This window comes from Mesoplodon densirostris, chromosome 1 (genome assembly GCF_025265405.1).
Source record: "Mesoplodon densirostris isolate mMesDen1 chromosome 1, mMesDen1 primary haplotype, whole genome shotgun sequence".
Taxonomy (NCBI): domain Eukaryota; kingdom Metazoa; phylum Chordata; class Mammalia; order Artiodactyla; family Ziphiidae; genus Mesoplodon; species Mesoplodon densirostris.
This window is the reverse complement of record NC_082661.1, coordinates 5,411,023-5,425,455: the sequence shown is the minus strand read 5'-3', so window position 1 is coordinate 5,425,455 and position 14,433 is coordinate 5,411,023. Positions and strand designations below refer to the sequence as shown.

The window sequence follows — 14,433 nt, the reverse complement described above, 5'->3', positions numbered from 1 at the left end:
AAAGCCTAAAATTGTTGCTGTCTGGCCCTTTGCAGAAAAAGTTTGCTGACATCTGCTACACTGGAAGCTGATCCTGAGGTCTTTCAGTAAAAATAGATCCTGCAGGCCTAGGTCCTTAGTTCTACATGTACGTGCCACACACACACCCTCACCCATTCTGTGGCTGCCTCTGTTGTCAGTGATTAAAAGGAAAAACAAAGTTGAGCAAACGTGACTACAGGATTCCACACTGGGTTCGTCTTAACTCGGGGCCGTCCCCAGACCTTTGTTCCTATCGCCTTTGCCTGCAGAGCCACTGAGAGCATGCCCTCAAAGGGCCCCTGATCTCAGGGCAATTCCCTTGGCTAGTTTTTCCCTTTCCTGTTGCTATGTGACTTGGACTCGGGAGAACGGGACATCCCCCCGTGGAGAAACCCATTTCTCAGTGAGGTTGAATAGGACCCCATGACCGGGAGATTGAATCACTGGATTTATAACGCTCACTGCAAGCTACCAGGCACCTTGGGCTGGTTGGTTACTTAGGATTTTCACGTCTTATGTGATGGCCTCACACTTGCTCTGACTCAGTACAAAGCCCCCGGAGCTTCATGATTTCCTCTCTACCTGCTGGTCACATTTAAGGGCCAGGAGTGGCCTGGGTTCGGCCGCTCCTTCCTCCTTCCCACACACCCAAGCCTGCATGTGACACTTGGCTGATGGTGGGAGAGACCCGACCAGTGAAAGAACCTGTCTCACTCTGGGCAATGGCGGGTCCTGCCCTCTTGCTTAATGGGTGGAGTAAAGCTTCTCATGTCGTCTGTAGGTCTTCTCTGAAGAACCGAGGATCGCTGGGTTGTCATCAGCTAGTGAACCCCTCAAGACACCACACATGTGGGGCTGCCAGCATCTTAGAAGTAAGCAGCCATCTCCCTGCCGAGGTGGCCGGTAAGGGTGCAGCACCTGAGCTAAGTGCTGCAGCCCCACAGCCTCGGGTCGGAGGGTCACCTGCCCAGCAACCCACAGCTGCTCTGGGGAATTACGACTGTTAACAAGAATTGGTTGGGTTTCTAAACTCAGTGCCCCGTTTGCCCGGTCTCAGCCTTCAGCGATTACATTTGTGGCTCATTTAGATATCCTGTGTGACCCTGAACTTCCTGGGAAGAGACAAGAATAACGCTGAGAGCTTTGAAATAAGCAGGATCATTCTTGGCCTTCACGCAAACAGAGGGATCAAAGGCCACCTGAATTGTTTAAAGTGAGTGGTTTTAGTGAACTGCCCAGACATTTTACAAGGGACTAAGAATAAGAAGGCATGTTCCTGAACACTTTGTGCACATCCACTCGCTTACAGAACGCATCCCGCTGAAATGCTCATATTAGGATGGGTCCTTTTTCAGCACCCGCTGTGTGTCGGTTATTGCTGAGACCTTTGTGGACAGCGTTGTTAAGCTTCTAGCGTCCCTGTTGAATAGAAGATGAAACTGAAGCTCGCTGAGATTAAGTAACTTGCCTAAACTGAAACCTTTCTCTGCTGAGGCCTTTCAGAAATCTATATAAGCACACGAGAGTAAAGAAAGAGTCTCTTCTGAAAAATAATTTGGAAGCTACTGAAAATGGTCCTGGTTGGTGATACAGAAATTCCTATGCACAGAGTAAGAACTATTACAAGAACTTGCCTGGCAGACTTGGTAACGCATAAACAAACTCAACGATGAAAAGAAGTTCTATTCAAGTTACACATTGAATGTAATTTGCCCGTGGCCGTGCTAGCCAAGTTCAACGAGCATTGTCTTCCTTTGGTCTGGGCTAACATCACCCACAAGAGCACCCCCGATGCCTCGCCAGCCCTGGCTCAAGCCTGCAGTGCAGTGGGGATCTGGGGGCAAAATGTGTCACTTGGTTTCAAAGTCGTGAGCTCTTAGATTGATTTCTAAGTCAAGTGCACACAGAATTCCTTCCCTCACTGAGACTCCTCTTACTGAAGGTAAATTTCTATACAGAGGCCCTTGCAAGCTAATTTGGGTGTGAAGGGTGAGGAGAGAAGTGGATTGTACCCAGGTTCTGAGCATTCTTCACAGGTGATGACGTGGAGTGTTTTCCAATATTTTAATGTGGTCACGAAATTCCTTGTCGTGTTACACAATGACTATCATAATAATCTACATAAAGTAGAGTGAGTTTTCCTATTTTCTACCATGAGATGCAACGATAAGATAACATTTCTTGGCTTAGGCTGAGTACATAAAATAAGTCCTGTGAATTCCTCCCTTAAAGTGACTGTCCTAGTGCATGTCCTTCAGGGGATTGGTCCAGTGCTCAGAGCAGCCGAAGGTTAAATTTTCAGGATTTAATGAGCTGGCTGATATTGGCCACAATTATTGGCAGTATTTATACCATGGAAATCAGCAAGTGCTACTCCCCCTTCTTTGAGAGCCAGTTGTTAAAAATATACCAGCAGACCTTTCCCCCACTCTCCACCCTTGCTAGCCCCAGACCCCTGAAAAGGGATGGAGCAGGAGCCTGCTTCTTATCTGCCTGCCGCTGAGGCCACTGTTCCCTTTTCCATATTCTGACATGGAAAAGAGTGGTGGGAATTTGAATTTTGGGCAAATGAATGACCCTGGGCAGTTGAGCAAGAGGGGTCACCTTCAAGGTGGCTTTGGAATTTGAAACCACTTGACTCACTGTTATCCAGAGAGCTCAGAGAGGGAAGTGGAAATGAAGATTATTAGGAACAGGTGTGGGAGTTCACCTGGCTATGGTCCTGCTTTTCTACCGTGAACCTGGCCTGTGCAGACAACAACTGACCTAGAGATTGATTTCTAAGTTAGGTCATCCTTTGCCTTGATCTAAGGTGCCTACTCCTCAAATGGTTAGAAGCCAGGCACTGTCCCTTGTTTTGGGTGTACTGGGGCGAAGGCCTTTTTGTGATGATGGAAATGTCCTCTGTCTTGTGTAGGAGTCAGTCTCCACAGGTGGCTCTTGGGCCCTGTGATGTTTCTTTAATCCTGTGATTAAAGAACGGAATTATCAATTGTAATTAGTTCGAGTTTGAATTTCAATAGCCACGTGTGGCCACTCTGTTGGACAAAGCAGGTCAGGGCATGCAGGAACGGCACTTGGTGGCCGCCTGTGTACTGAGAGTGTGTGGGGTGCATCCGTCACTCTGGACTCAAAAATGGGGCCACTAAGTGTTCCCCAGACCCCAACACTGCTGACCAGCAAGGCAACCCTCACGCCACCAGCAGACACCAACCCATTCAGATGCACCTGGTGCTGGGCTCCATGCACTAGAAGGTCACTCCCTGTCTTCCTCACCCTCGGTCTGCAGGACAGGTGATAAGCTCCAACTTACAGGCGAAGCATTGAGGCACAGAGGGGTGCAGCCCTCGCCCAAGTCCTCAGAGCCAGAATTTCCACCTAGACATGTCTTAACAAACTCAAAACCACTTTGAAGACTGATGTAGTCTCAGAGAACTCAGAGGATCCCATTCAAAACAACTTTCCGCCCTGTTCTAATAGAAGGGACCTCCGTGTAGAACACAGGTCTCCTTGCGTGGGGTGTTTGTGGCTGTTCAAACCATGCAGGTGTTTATTTTGGCACGCACCCCTGTGAGATGCACGCGACTTAGTATATGCATTTGGTTTTATACCATTTGTTGAAGTTTATTTCCCATTTGGTGATGTTGGTATCTTTCTAGTTTGCTGTCTGGTTTAAGTCACTACCAGCTACATTGAAGTCAGTGATCGGTCCCTGTTTGGGCTTTTCATGTTTCCATGGGAGTGTTCTACTGATGACAAATCCCTTACAGACCCACCTTAGTGTGTTGCTTTTGGTTATGTATTTATTCAAGTCTAAATGATTGAAGTGGGATGAAAATGAGATGTAAACCCCAAATTTAAGAAAGCCTTTTGAAAACCGTTCTCTAATGGTAGGTTACTATTAATCTACTGTTAGATTAGTTTACGATTGGCTAGCAACTTGTTTTGCTTCATACTGTAGGCTGCAAACAATGCTAGGTCGTAGGAGGTGGGGGTTATTGAGAGTTAACTCCTTTTGTAGGTGAATCACCTGCACGAAGCTGGAGAAGCCAGACACCAAGGGCAACATCTGCACCAGGCACCTTGCCTCTGGGGCCAGGCCTTAAGATCACAGAGGTTGTCTCCTCCCCTTTGTTTGCAGCATGCAAACACAATGTAACTCAGCCACAACAATCCTGTGCAAGGGTGCTTTGCTGCCCTGACCGTGCATTTCTTGGCTTATCTTCATGCTGGCTGCCAGCTCACTTAACCAGGGGTGGGAGCCCACGGGGTGAAGCGTGCTGACCACGTGAGGCAACAGGGTAGTGCCTCGGATGCCACCTCCAACACATGGGCTGGTGGAATCCACACAGCTTCCTGGGGGAATGGGAAAGAGAAGGTCTGGCCGTCTAGACAGAACCAGGGAGCCATGACACGGGGTTTCAAGAAGCACGGAAGCACAGCAGTGCTGGCTGTTTCGTATCAGCCTAGCACACTGCCTGGCCGTCCTAGCACAGTTTCAAGTACAAAAGATGGGAAACGAGGTTCAGCAATCTGTTATCAATGGCAGACAGCCCTACTTTCATTCTCTCTACTGCCCGTCTGTGCACACAGGGCAGCTCGTGGAGAAAGGCATCTTGCTCCTAATGATATACAGTTAGGATTTGTCTAAGGATGGGCATTGCTTCTATGCGTTCCAAGTAAGAAAAAAGAAATACTGTCTGTTGTATAAAATATAAAACCTCATATACAGTCCTGAATATCAATGTTATTCCAATTATTTAGCGTAAGTGAGTCAGCATTTACTTTTCAAAATGCCATCCGAATTTCTCTTCCATAATATGGTTCCTAAGAGGCAGCTAGCTTCTTATTTAGATTAGATATTCTGGACTGGCATGCCTATTATACTTCATCAGTATCATAAACCTTTGGCCCTGGGAGATAAAAAGGAAAGCTCCATCAGTTCATTCAAAAAATAGGTATTAAATTCCAGGCCAGGCACAGGAACGCTAACCAGCAAGTCAGCCTTGCAGGTGAGGCTGAATGAGGTCTAGCATCATAAAATAATCTGGGACCGCTCTGACCTTGCTGTGTCCTCAGACTACAGCCTGTTCTCAGAAATGCAGCCTTTAGTCTCATTAAGGATTTGGGCTGTGGGGGCTCCTGATGGCCCCTGAGGGTGATACGCCTGCAGAGAGCGTCATAAGAAAGGCGTGAACATACATACCCTTCCCGATGGGCCTCTCCTTTTTCCAGCTCCTGAATGACCCCCAAGAGCACTTTGATGGTTTCTTGGCTTGAACTGATTAAGTTCTCCATCATCTGAAGCTGTGCTTTCAGATCCACCACTTCCGTATGAGGCACGATTTGTTGGCATTCTTCACCCACAGCGAGCGCTGTCGGACAAGGCTGGTGCTCCTGCCCCGGGGGGGCCTGAGTCTGCAGGGACGCTTCACTACATTCGGGGGACAGGCACTGCATCGGGAGCGAGCAGGCCAGGGCAGCGTCGGGCGGGGCCTGGAGCCCATTGGCCTGTGAGGCCTTCCTCCGCTCCTGGTCGGCCACGGGGCAGAGGGACCACTCGCTCGAGGGGGCGGAGTTCGACAAGGCCAGCTCGGGGGCGCCAGCGCCGGGGGCAGGTGCGTAAACGGTGGCCACCTCTGTCTTAAACACCGTCCCGTGGGCCGATGCGGCGGGTTCCTCGGCGTCTGGGTTCGCCCGGTCGCGCTCTGCTTTCCCGTGCAGCTGGTCATCGGGCTCCTGGGAGGGAGGACGCGTGGAGATCTGGAGAGGAGCATCTCGGCAGCGGTGCAGGTCGGGGGTTTTGCATGGCTCTGCGCAGTTGACCCCGGCGGGCTGGTCCAGCGCGTTCACGTGCTCATCGGAGTGGAAAACCAACGCCGCCGCCTTCTGAGCCCGATGCGCGCCCCACTGCTGGGCCTCCGCCCCGGGCCCTTCCTCACGCTTCTCTTTAGCATCAATTACAAACCCATTGTTTTGACTTTTAAAGGCATCGGCGGCCGGGATGCCTTTGAGATTCCCTTTCTTGCGGTCCAGAGGGAAAGTCTGGTAACACTTCTTAAGGTCTGGCGAGGTCTGCACACCTGTGCTCTTGGTGACGTTGGGGATGGACCTCCGAGCGGGCACGGTCATGTATTTGCGGTAGGTGGCCCTGTAGGACGCCGGCTTGTCGCCCAGCTGTCCCGAGGAGAGCTGCGTGTCCCTCTGCTCGTTCTGCGCCTCGCAGATATCCTTAAACCGCACCTGCAGGGCTTTATTACGCTTCTTAATCTGCCGGTTGGGATCCAGGGCATATTTCATCTCCAGGGCCAGGCAGGCGGCAGGCTCCACTTCACTCGCCGAGGTCGTGAGTGCGCATTTGCTGGGTTCCTTACTGACCATGGTTCCTGCAGTCGGAGACAACAGACGTGTCAGTGGAACAGAAACACACACGCAAACACAGGCAGCACAAACTTTGGGCCGGAATGACTACTGCCTGCTCCCTAATTATTTTTTATTTTATTTTATTTTATTTTATTTTGCGGTACGCGGGCCTCTCACTGTTGTGGCCTCTCCCGCTGCGGAGCACAGGCTCCGGACGCGCAGGCTCAGCGGCCATGGCTCACGGGCCCAGCCGCTCTGTGGCACGTGGGATCCTCCCGGACCGGGGCACGAACCCGTGTCCCCTGCATCGGCAGGCAGACTCTCAACCACTGCGCCACCAGGGAAGCCCCCTAATTATTTTTAAACAGGTGAGGTCGGCTGTTATGTTAAGGAAAATCAGACAGACGGAGAATCGCTGGCAGGCACAGCTTGAAATGCTTCTCAGATATTAAAGCTTGCTTCCTTCTCCATGTGGGATACACTCGTTTTTCTTTTGATAGTATGGCATGTTTCCCTATTAGACAAACCTGTTTTACTATATTCATGAAGAAACCCGACGGCGTTGCCTCTTCTGCTTTGCAAATTGCCATTTCACACGCACATCTCCACTTCATAGGCAGATGGTTTCCCAAATGCAACTTACTTGGTTTGGGTTTTTATTACTTTTTTGAAGATGACGTGATTAATCTATTATTGGAATCCGAGAGAATTGCTATTTTTTCTTAAGGACTTCTCGGGGATTCTAGCTCCTGATCAGATAAATGTGGAGAGCCCTCCGATGAGGAACTGAGCTAAATCTATTTATGGTAGCCATTCTGGATGCCATGGGATAGTGGGCCGTGCTGCCTTATGGGAAAAGCATAAAGGAAAAAAACCTCTGCAGTATGGCTTGCTTCTAACGGGTTAACAGTAGCCATAGAAAGGACATGGGTTTCCCTACATCTACAAAGTTTGTGTTAGCAACTCTTTTCTTTGATTCTGTGGAGAGCGGTATTTGAAAATACCGTTGTTTCTTTTTTTTAAAGAAATTATTCATTCTAAAATCAAGTTTTGTGTTTTGATCACAACCTCTGAAAATGAACACAATGGTGGTTGTTTCAGGATTTAAGTCCTGAAAGAAAATAAAATCACAAGGCTTTATGTTAATCATGCAAATTCATCTTGGGCTGAATTATTAAATGCAACTAAAAAGATGCAGGTGGCCAATGATTGCTCTGGGGGAATACCAGTGGGTAAAATGCCTTCACTTTATTAGGCAGATTCACAGCTGTGTATTGCACATGGAAGAACTTTCTTGAGGGTTGAACTGAAAGCGAGAAAATATAGTTAAGTATGCTGTTTGTGAGTTAGCATTCATTTTTTTCCCCCTGTGTTCGAGAAGAAAACAGTCAGATGGGAGGAAGCTAGGCTGTACAGGGCACTGGCGTCCAAGCAAGGTGCCCGGAGAGGCAAGGTCATTGACAGGAGCCGGTGAGAGGGGAACAAGAACAGGGTCAGGCCACCCTGTCCCTCCCAGAGCACTTCCGTGAAACGCTAGAGGCACTGCGATCACGTGGCTGCTGCTCTGAGACCCATTGAGTGTGTGGGCCCCCAGGAGCTCTGCTGATAGAGGAGGGCCACGCCTAGTACCTTCACTGCCACACGTCCCTTTTCAAGGAGGAAACTGGGGTTCAGAGAGGTTATGATACTTAGTCATCATCACACAGCAAGTAAGACATGCTGGCAGGATCCTGATCTACCTGACCCCCGAGTCCATGCTGTCTCTGGTCCCTCAGGTGTCCAGTGAACAGAGAGGCAGGACATTTCCCCACGTCCCTAGTCCTTACTGACTTAGGATTGCAGGCTAACGGGGTGGTGGTTCAGAGAAGGGGAAGAGAGGAGAAGCCGGAGCCCCTGTCTGAGAGTGAGTTAATGAAACTGCCCCCCCCTTGGAGTCTGGGGACTCCGTTAAGTTGATGTCTCATGCCAGCATGGCACTGGCGCGGTCCAGCACTTCACTAGTGTTACTGAATGAAAAGCTTAGAGAAAATGCAGGTACTTCATCAATTCTGCCTTGAACAGTGAGCTGGGAATCATGTTAGAGGACATCAAAAATAATCCTTGCAGAGTTTGCTATCGGTCACACCGGGGTGTCCCAGCCTTGGCACTCCTGGCATTACAGACTGGGTCATTCTTTGTTGGGCGGGCTCTCCTACACCGTATAGAATGTTTATTAGCATCTTGGCTTCTCTCCACTAGATACCAGTAGCACCTCCACCCCGAAGTGACAGCTAGAAGTGGCTCCAGACAAATGGCCCTGGTGGGGGGGGCATAACCATCCCCAGTTGAGAACCACTGCATTAGACCTGTAACCTTGGGTGGCTAGAGTGTGTCCTGAAGGTAAGACTGGGGTGGAAAGCCACACAAAAGACCAAGAAGGGATGGCAGTGTCCCACCTCCCAGGGGGCAGGGTGTCTGCAAAGTGCCAGCTCTGAGGCTCCAATCTGGAAAAGATCCAGCTCTGTGCTGAGCCAGCATTGAGGCAAGTCCTCACTCCATTGCAGCCTGTGTGTCCTCCGACCAAAGAATTAACCTGAAACAATCACAATCCGAGGGTAGTTTGGAGAAGACAGAGAACAAGGCTGCTTTGGTCTTTGGTGCTCTGCTGGGTACCGAGGATATTTGGAGACCTTTGTCATTTGAAACTCGAAAAACTAGGCAGTTTTGGAGAGAAGAAAAGGGAGAGGTACAGACTGAACTAGATTATGGGTGCTGGGGACAGAGCATGCCTGCGAGGGTAGATAATATATATGGTTAAGAGACACTTACTTATTCCATGAGGTTAAAAAGATGCACACAAGGGACCTTGTGTTGGGGAGAGTATGGGGGGTGGGATAATAAGGAAATGCATCTTAACCCTCACTCTGATCTCATATTCATTCTTTAATGCCTTTGTTGTCCAGGTGTGTCAGAATGTATTGTGCCACCATTCTGCAGAAGACCTTCATACTAGGGAAAATTTGAAAGAGAAAGCATTTTTACAAAAAGCAATTTATAGTAATTTTTCAGCCTTTTCCCTGCCACTACAGAAAAATGTGTGTCTGAATAAGTTTGTCCTACCATGCTATTCATCATCACGATTTGCCAAGAACTGAACTGAAGTAATTTTTTTACATCAGTCTGCTGGTTTGGAAAGATATTCTGAGTCTTGGACCCAATCGTCAAACTAATAGAACAAATCAGAAGAATTAATTGCCAGTGGCAAAATAATAATAATAAAAAATTCCTAGGCACCTCTCTGTTTCACAGGGAGTTGCAAAGTATGTAAAAATCATTTGCTTATTAGTAGAAATGATGGTGCTAAATAAGGTTTTTTAATCAGTTTAGTTTGCTGTTGCCGAATTTTTTTTTGAGTATAGTAATGAAGTGGTCTTAACTTCACTGATAGTAAAGACACCAAGGAGTTCTGTAGATGACTTATTTTGCCTTCAGATGAGTTTATGAGCTCTACTGATGACTGGATGATATTTTCTAAAGCTTCACCATGGAATTTTCCTGGACATTAAGAATCACTTTTATATTAAGTTGGGCTCATCTTTCCAGGGTGCTCATTTACTGTTTATTGGGGGGATTGAAGTGATTACCATTAAGAAAATGATTTTGTCTGGAAGTTTGGGAGTAGCGGAGGCAAACTATTATACACAGGTTGGATAAACAACAAGGTCATACTGCATAGCACAGGGAACTATATTCAATATCCTGTGACAAACCGTAATGGAAAAGAATTATACATATGTATAACTGAGTCACTTTGCTGGACAGAAGAAATTAACACAACATTGTAAATCAACTATACTTCAATAAAATTTAAAAAACAAATAAAAAATGATTGTGTCATAAAAGAACATTGGACATTCTCTAGATGAGAGTCTGAGACAAGTGGAACTGCCCGGCACAGTCGTTTTTCATCGTTCCTTCATGCATTCGTTCATGGACACGTTACAGTATAACCTCAACATTCAGTCCATACGTTCCCTGTTTCTGTGTCCTAACCAAATGCCAGCACTGTCCTAGGCACTTCACTTGCATCTTCTCCTTGACTCTCATGACAGCCTCACAGGGGCGGTACTACTGCTATCCTCAAGCTGCAGATGGAGAAACTGAGGCACAAGATTTTTTCGAAACCTGCTCAGAATCACACAGCCATTGCATCCCTTTAAGTCCCATGCATTAAGCAACTACTCCTGCCTGGGGAAATCTGTAACTGGAAGTGACCCATGATAAACCTCATAAAGCATCAAACAGCTGGAACTCACGTAAGCAATTTCCTTGGCCTGTTGCCACAACGTATCTGGGTGCAGGTTACGCAGAGAACCTCCAGGTAGGTCCCAGGAACGTACCTGGTCCTAGAGCACAGACTCAACAAGGGTTGCCTTGAATTTTGGATTGAGCATGACACCAGCCTGGCATTTTCAACAGTGGCTTGCCTTGGCTATGTCACCACAGAGAATCATGGACTCTTGGAGTTAATCTCTTGGCTCTAAAGCAGCAACAGTTCAGAAAGTTCATTTTTCATAAGAAAATTGTGTTTTAGAATTCACTGGACTGTGCTGTCTTGAGGTGAAAATGGCAAGTCATGGTTGTGCCTGGCTAGCTCAGGGAGAGCTTGATGTCCAGGAGCTGTTTGGAATATAAATGTCTTAATTACCCTCAAATTAAATTTCGTAATCAAATGTGAGTTGTAAATATATAAACCCTGTATTTTTAGATTAGTGATGGAGAGTCATCTCTGCATGCTGCTTTAAATTAATAGCTTATATAAAGATGTTCATTCCAGCTTAAAGGAGTGAAAAATGGAAGCAGCTAAACGCCTAACAATAGGTAAACGGTTAAGTAAATTATGGTGTATATTCACTCAGTGAGGCCATTGAAATGATAATTATAAAGATTATTTAGGACTTCCCTGGTGGCGCAGTGGTTAAGAATCCGCCTGCCAATGCAGGGGACAAGGGTTCGAGCCCTGGTCCGGGAAGATCCCACATGTCGCGGAGCAACTAAGCCCGTGCTCCACAACTACTGAGCCTGCGCTCTAGAGCCCGCGAGCCACAACCATGGAGCCCGTGTGCCACAACTACTGAAGCCCGCGTGCCTAGAGCCCATATTCCGCAACAAGAGAAGCCACCGCAATGAGAAGCCTGCGCACCTCAACGAAAGAGTAGCCCCCACTCGCCGCAACTAGAGAAAGCCTGCGCACAGCAACAAAGACCCAGCACAGCCAAAAATAAATAAACAAATAAATAAATTAATTAAAAAGAATATTTAGTATCGGAAAAAAACGCTTATGAAATAATGTTAAGTGAAAGAAAGCAATCTACCGAATTGTACTGGAAGAACATGAACAAAACTGGTCATCATTGTGGTGTTGAGATAGTGCTTTTGGGGAGGTTTATTTTCCCTTCTGTCTTCCAGTTTGGGTAGGGGGAGTTGCAGTGTCGTTATGTTGTTTGCCAATGAAAAAAACACAGGGCAAAGTTAGTCCACACCTTAGGGCAGCATGACAGGATCAGGCCTCTGGAAAGTAGAAACACTTGGATCAAAAGAAGAAAAACCTAGAAATGATTAGATTTGGGTACAAGCAGTCTCCCAAAGGTCATCTTGTATTGTTTTGAGGAAACCTTGGATAAAGAAAGAAAATGAATTTCAAAATCCTAACAATGTTCGTGTGTGTGTATGTGTTATCTGCAGGGTGTAGACATGTACATACATGCCTCTGTATATAGGTGTGTGTGGACTGGCTGGGAGATCCAGGGAGCGTTTAGTAGAAGATAAATCTGTATGTGCGAAAACTCACTGTCGGCTGGAATTTGCCATCTGTTTTAATTATGAATCAAGCAGTTTTGACCTATAATCTGCAGTTACCATCTGAAGGAAACTTTGTGGGGTTTCAGCACGAGAGAGAATCTCCACTGGGTTAGTTCTGTTCTTAGTGTCTGCAGGGACCTGAGAGGTTTCCAGTCTGGCCCTGAGCTGTGATATAAATGGCCTAATGCAGTCGACTGACAGTGGGGACTGGGGAACAGGACAGCCTTGCTAAGACACCTCCCAGGGTCCCATCCGTCAGTGGATACAGCAAAAAAGCAAGGCAAGCAACCCGATGAGTTTGGAAAGGGACCGCATGACATTCTTGGTTGTTCCCGTTGCTTTCCCACTGTTGAGACACCTTGGTGTCGAAGATGCTGGCTGGGATTCAAGATTAATTGGGTCAGCAGTTTATTCTATATGCGGGGGGAATGCCTGGACATTAGGCTACTCAGAGTGGGGGAGTGGTGAAAAAGAATATCCCACGCCTTAACACGCTGCTTCCCGGAGGGAAGGGGAAGTGAGACAGAACCTCACCCATTAATGAATGCATCTGCCTTCTGAAATAGTTAACATTCAGACCTGTTTTACTGGCACTGATTGATTCTTCCAAAATGGGAGCCCTCCTCTCCTCAGGGCAAAGCTAACTGCTATAGATTTTGGACTGTGTCTTAGTTCGATTCATTATCCAGTTTAATTTCCTTTAATACACTGAAATGATATTTTCCCAGACGTTTCTTGACTTCTTCAGAGGTCATTGATTAAGAGGGCTGAAATGGGGTAAAAAAGTGAATGCTGACACCCCCCCTGAGATTGAGCCCTGTGGGGAGGCTGCTCCTGTCTCAGCCTCCAATGCGGTGGCCCAAGTCACACCCCACTCCCTGGATTTGTGGACTGTTGCGGTGAGGCCTCCATCATTAAGAAGTGAGGACCATCCAGTCGGAAGCAGGGCAAAGGGCACTCAGGGAGCTTCCCTGCAGGTCTTGGGCAGAAGAAACAGCATGGCAGGTGGGGCCCCGGCTCATGTATCTCTTTGATTTCAGAAAACCCATTTTAACCTACTGAAAACCTTTACTCGGTTACTTCAGCCACGTAACATAAATAGATTCTCACTGGCCTGTTTCTAATGAGTGGGAACAGAGGGAGTGAACCATCCATTTTCTACATGGATGCTTGGGTTTAGTGTTGAGGTTTTAGAAGAACCAGAAGATGCCCATTGGACCAGACTTTCCTCTTCGTTCGTATTTCACTGTTTACTTAGTTCTTCGACGTTCAGCTTACACTGACATTAACCTTTGTTCATCCTCTGTCCAAACAGAATCTAAATTACTAGAAATGAATTAGCAGAAGTTTATTATGGTGGCAAAAACCAACTGGAAAAAATACCTCCTCCAAATGAGATGTTACATCACTGTAAGAAATTTTATGTGATGCAGTTAGCTTTGCTAACTAACAATGCCCAAAAAGAATTCAGTAAACCTGGTTCCAATAGCTCACCAAAATCACGTGTAAGACCAGTCAGAAGAACTGATTTCCCAGCTCCTGCTCTCTCCCCCATCGGTATGACGATTACAGAAGATGTTAACTATAAGGGCTTTCGTTTGGAGCATAGCTTATGAGTGCGTTTAGATTACGGTAGCAAATAGCTCACCTGTTCTATTCCCTGATGGTTCCAAGTAATTAAGCAACAATCAGCTGGTAGTTTGGGGCCCAACCCCAAGAGTCTGGAATTAGTAGGATGCAAATGAGGTGGCTTCCCTTTCTTAGACTATTTATGGGAATCTCAGTCCTTTTGAGAATGTGTGCATACTGGGATGGGCTTTGGGCTTGTTTTGCCTTATTGATGAACTATGGTGAATCCATAGTTTTTTTTTTTTTTTACTAAATGGCATGTTTTGACTCATGATATATCTGAAGCTAAAATTAGAACAGTCATTTCCCCAAGAAATAACTGTCAAAAGGGTATGTTTTCCCTGCTGCTTCTATCAGCTGAATCTCAGGATACCATATTGGAACACCCCGGCAGGGTTTCTGCTTGGAGGTTACCATTCACTACAATTGAAATCAATTAGAGTTGAAGATGTAATCCATCTCTCTGGCAAGGCCATGGGAGTGTCCATCTATTACCATCAAAACGGATCCCCCGTGTGTTTTTCATTTGTAGTGTGTCTCCCGTGTTTCCATGATCTGGCCAAACGGTAGACTTTGCAA

General features: G+C 47.0%; 2 protein-coding genes across 3 annotated transcripts in view; one reads left to right on the top strand and one right to left on the bottom strand.

Annotated features, from left to right (window-relative positions):
- INSYN2A (inhibitory synaptic factor 2A) overlaps positions 1–6,402 on the bottom strand; it is a 38,458-nt gene extending 32,056 nt beyond the window's left edge. Inside the window, exon 1 of the mRNA XM_060098410.1 lies at positions 5,228–6,402. Coding sequence (XP_059954393.1) covers positions 5,228–6,402 — 1,175 coding nt within the window. The remainder of the gene's footprint in view (positions 1–5,227) is intronic.
- The window catches only part of DOCK1 (dedicator of cytokinesis 1), a 535,058-nt gene that overhangs the window by 249,042 nt on the left and 271,583 nt on the right, over positions 1–14,433 (top strand). The window lies entirely within an intron of this gene.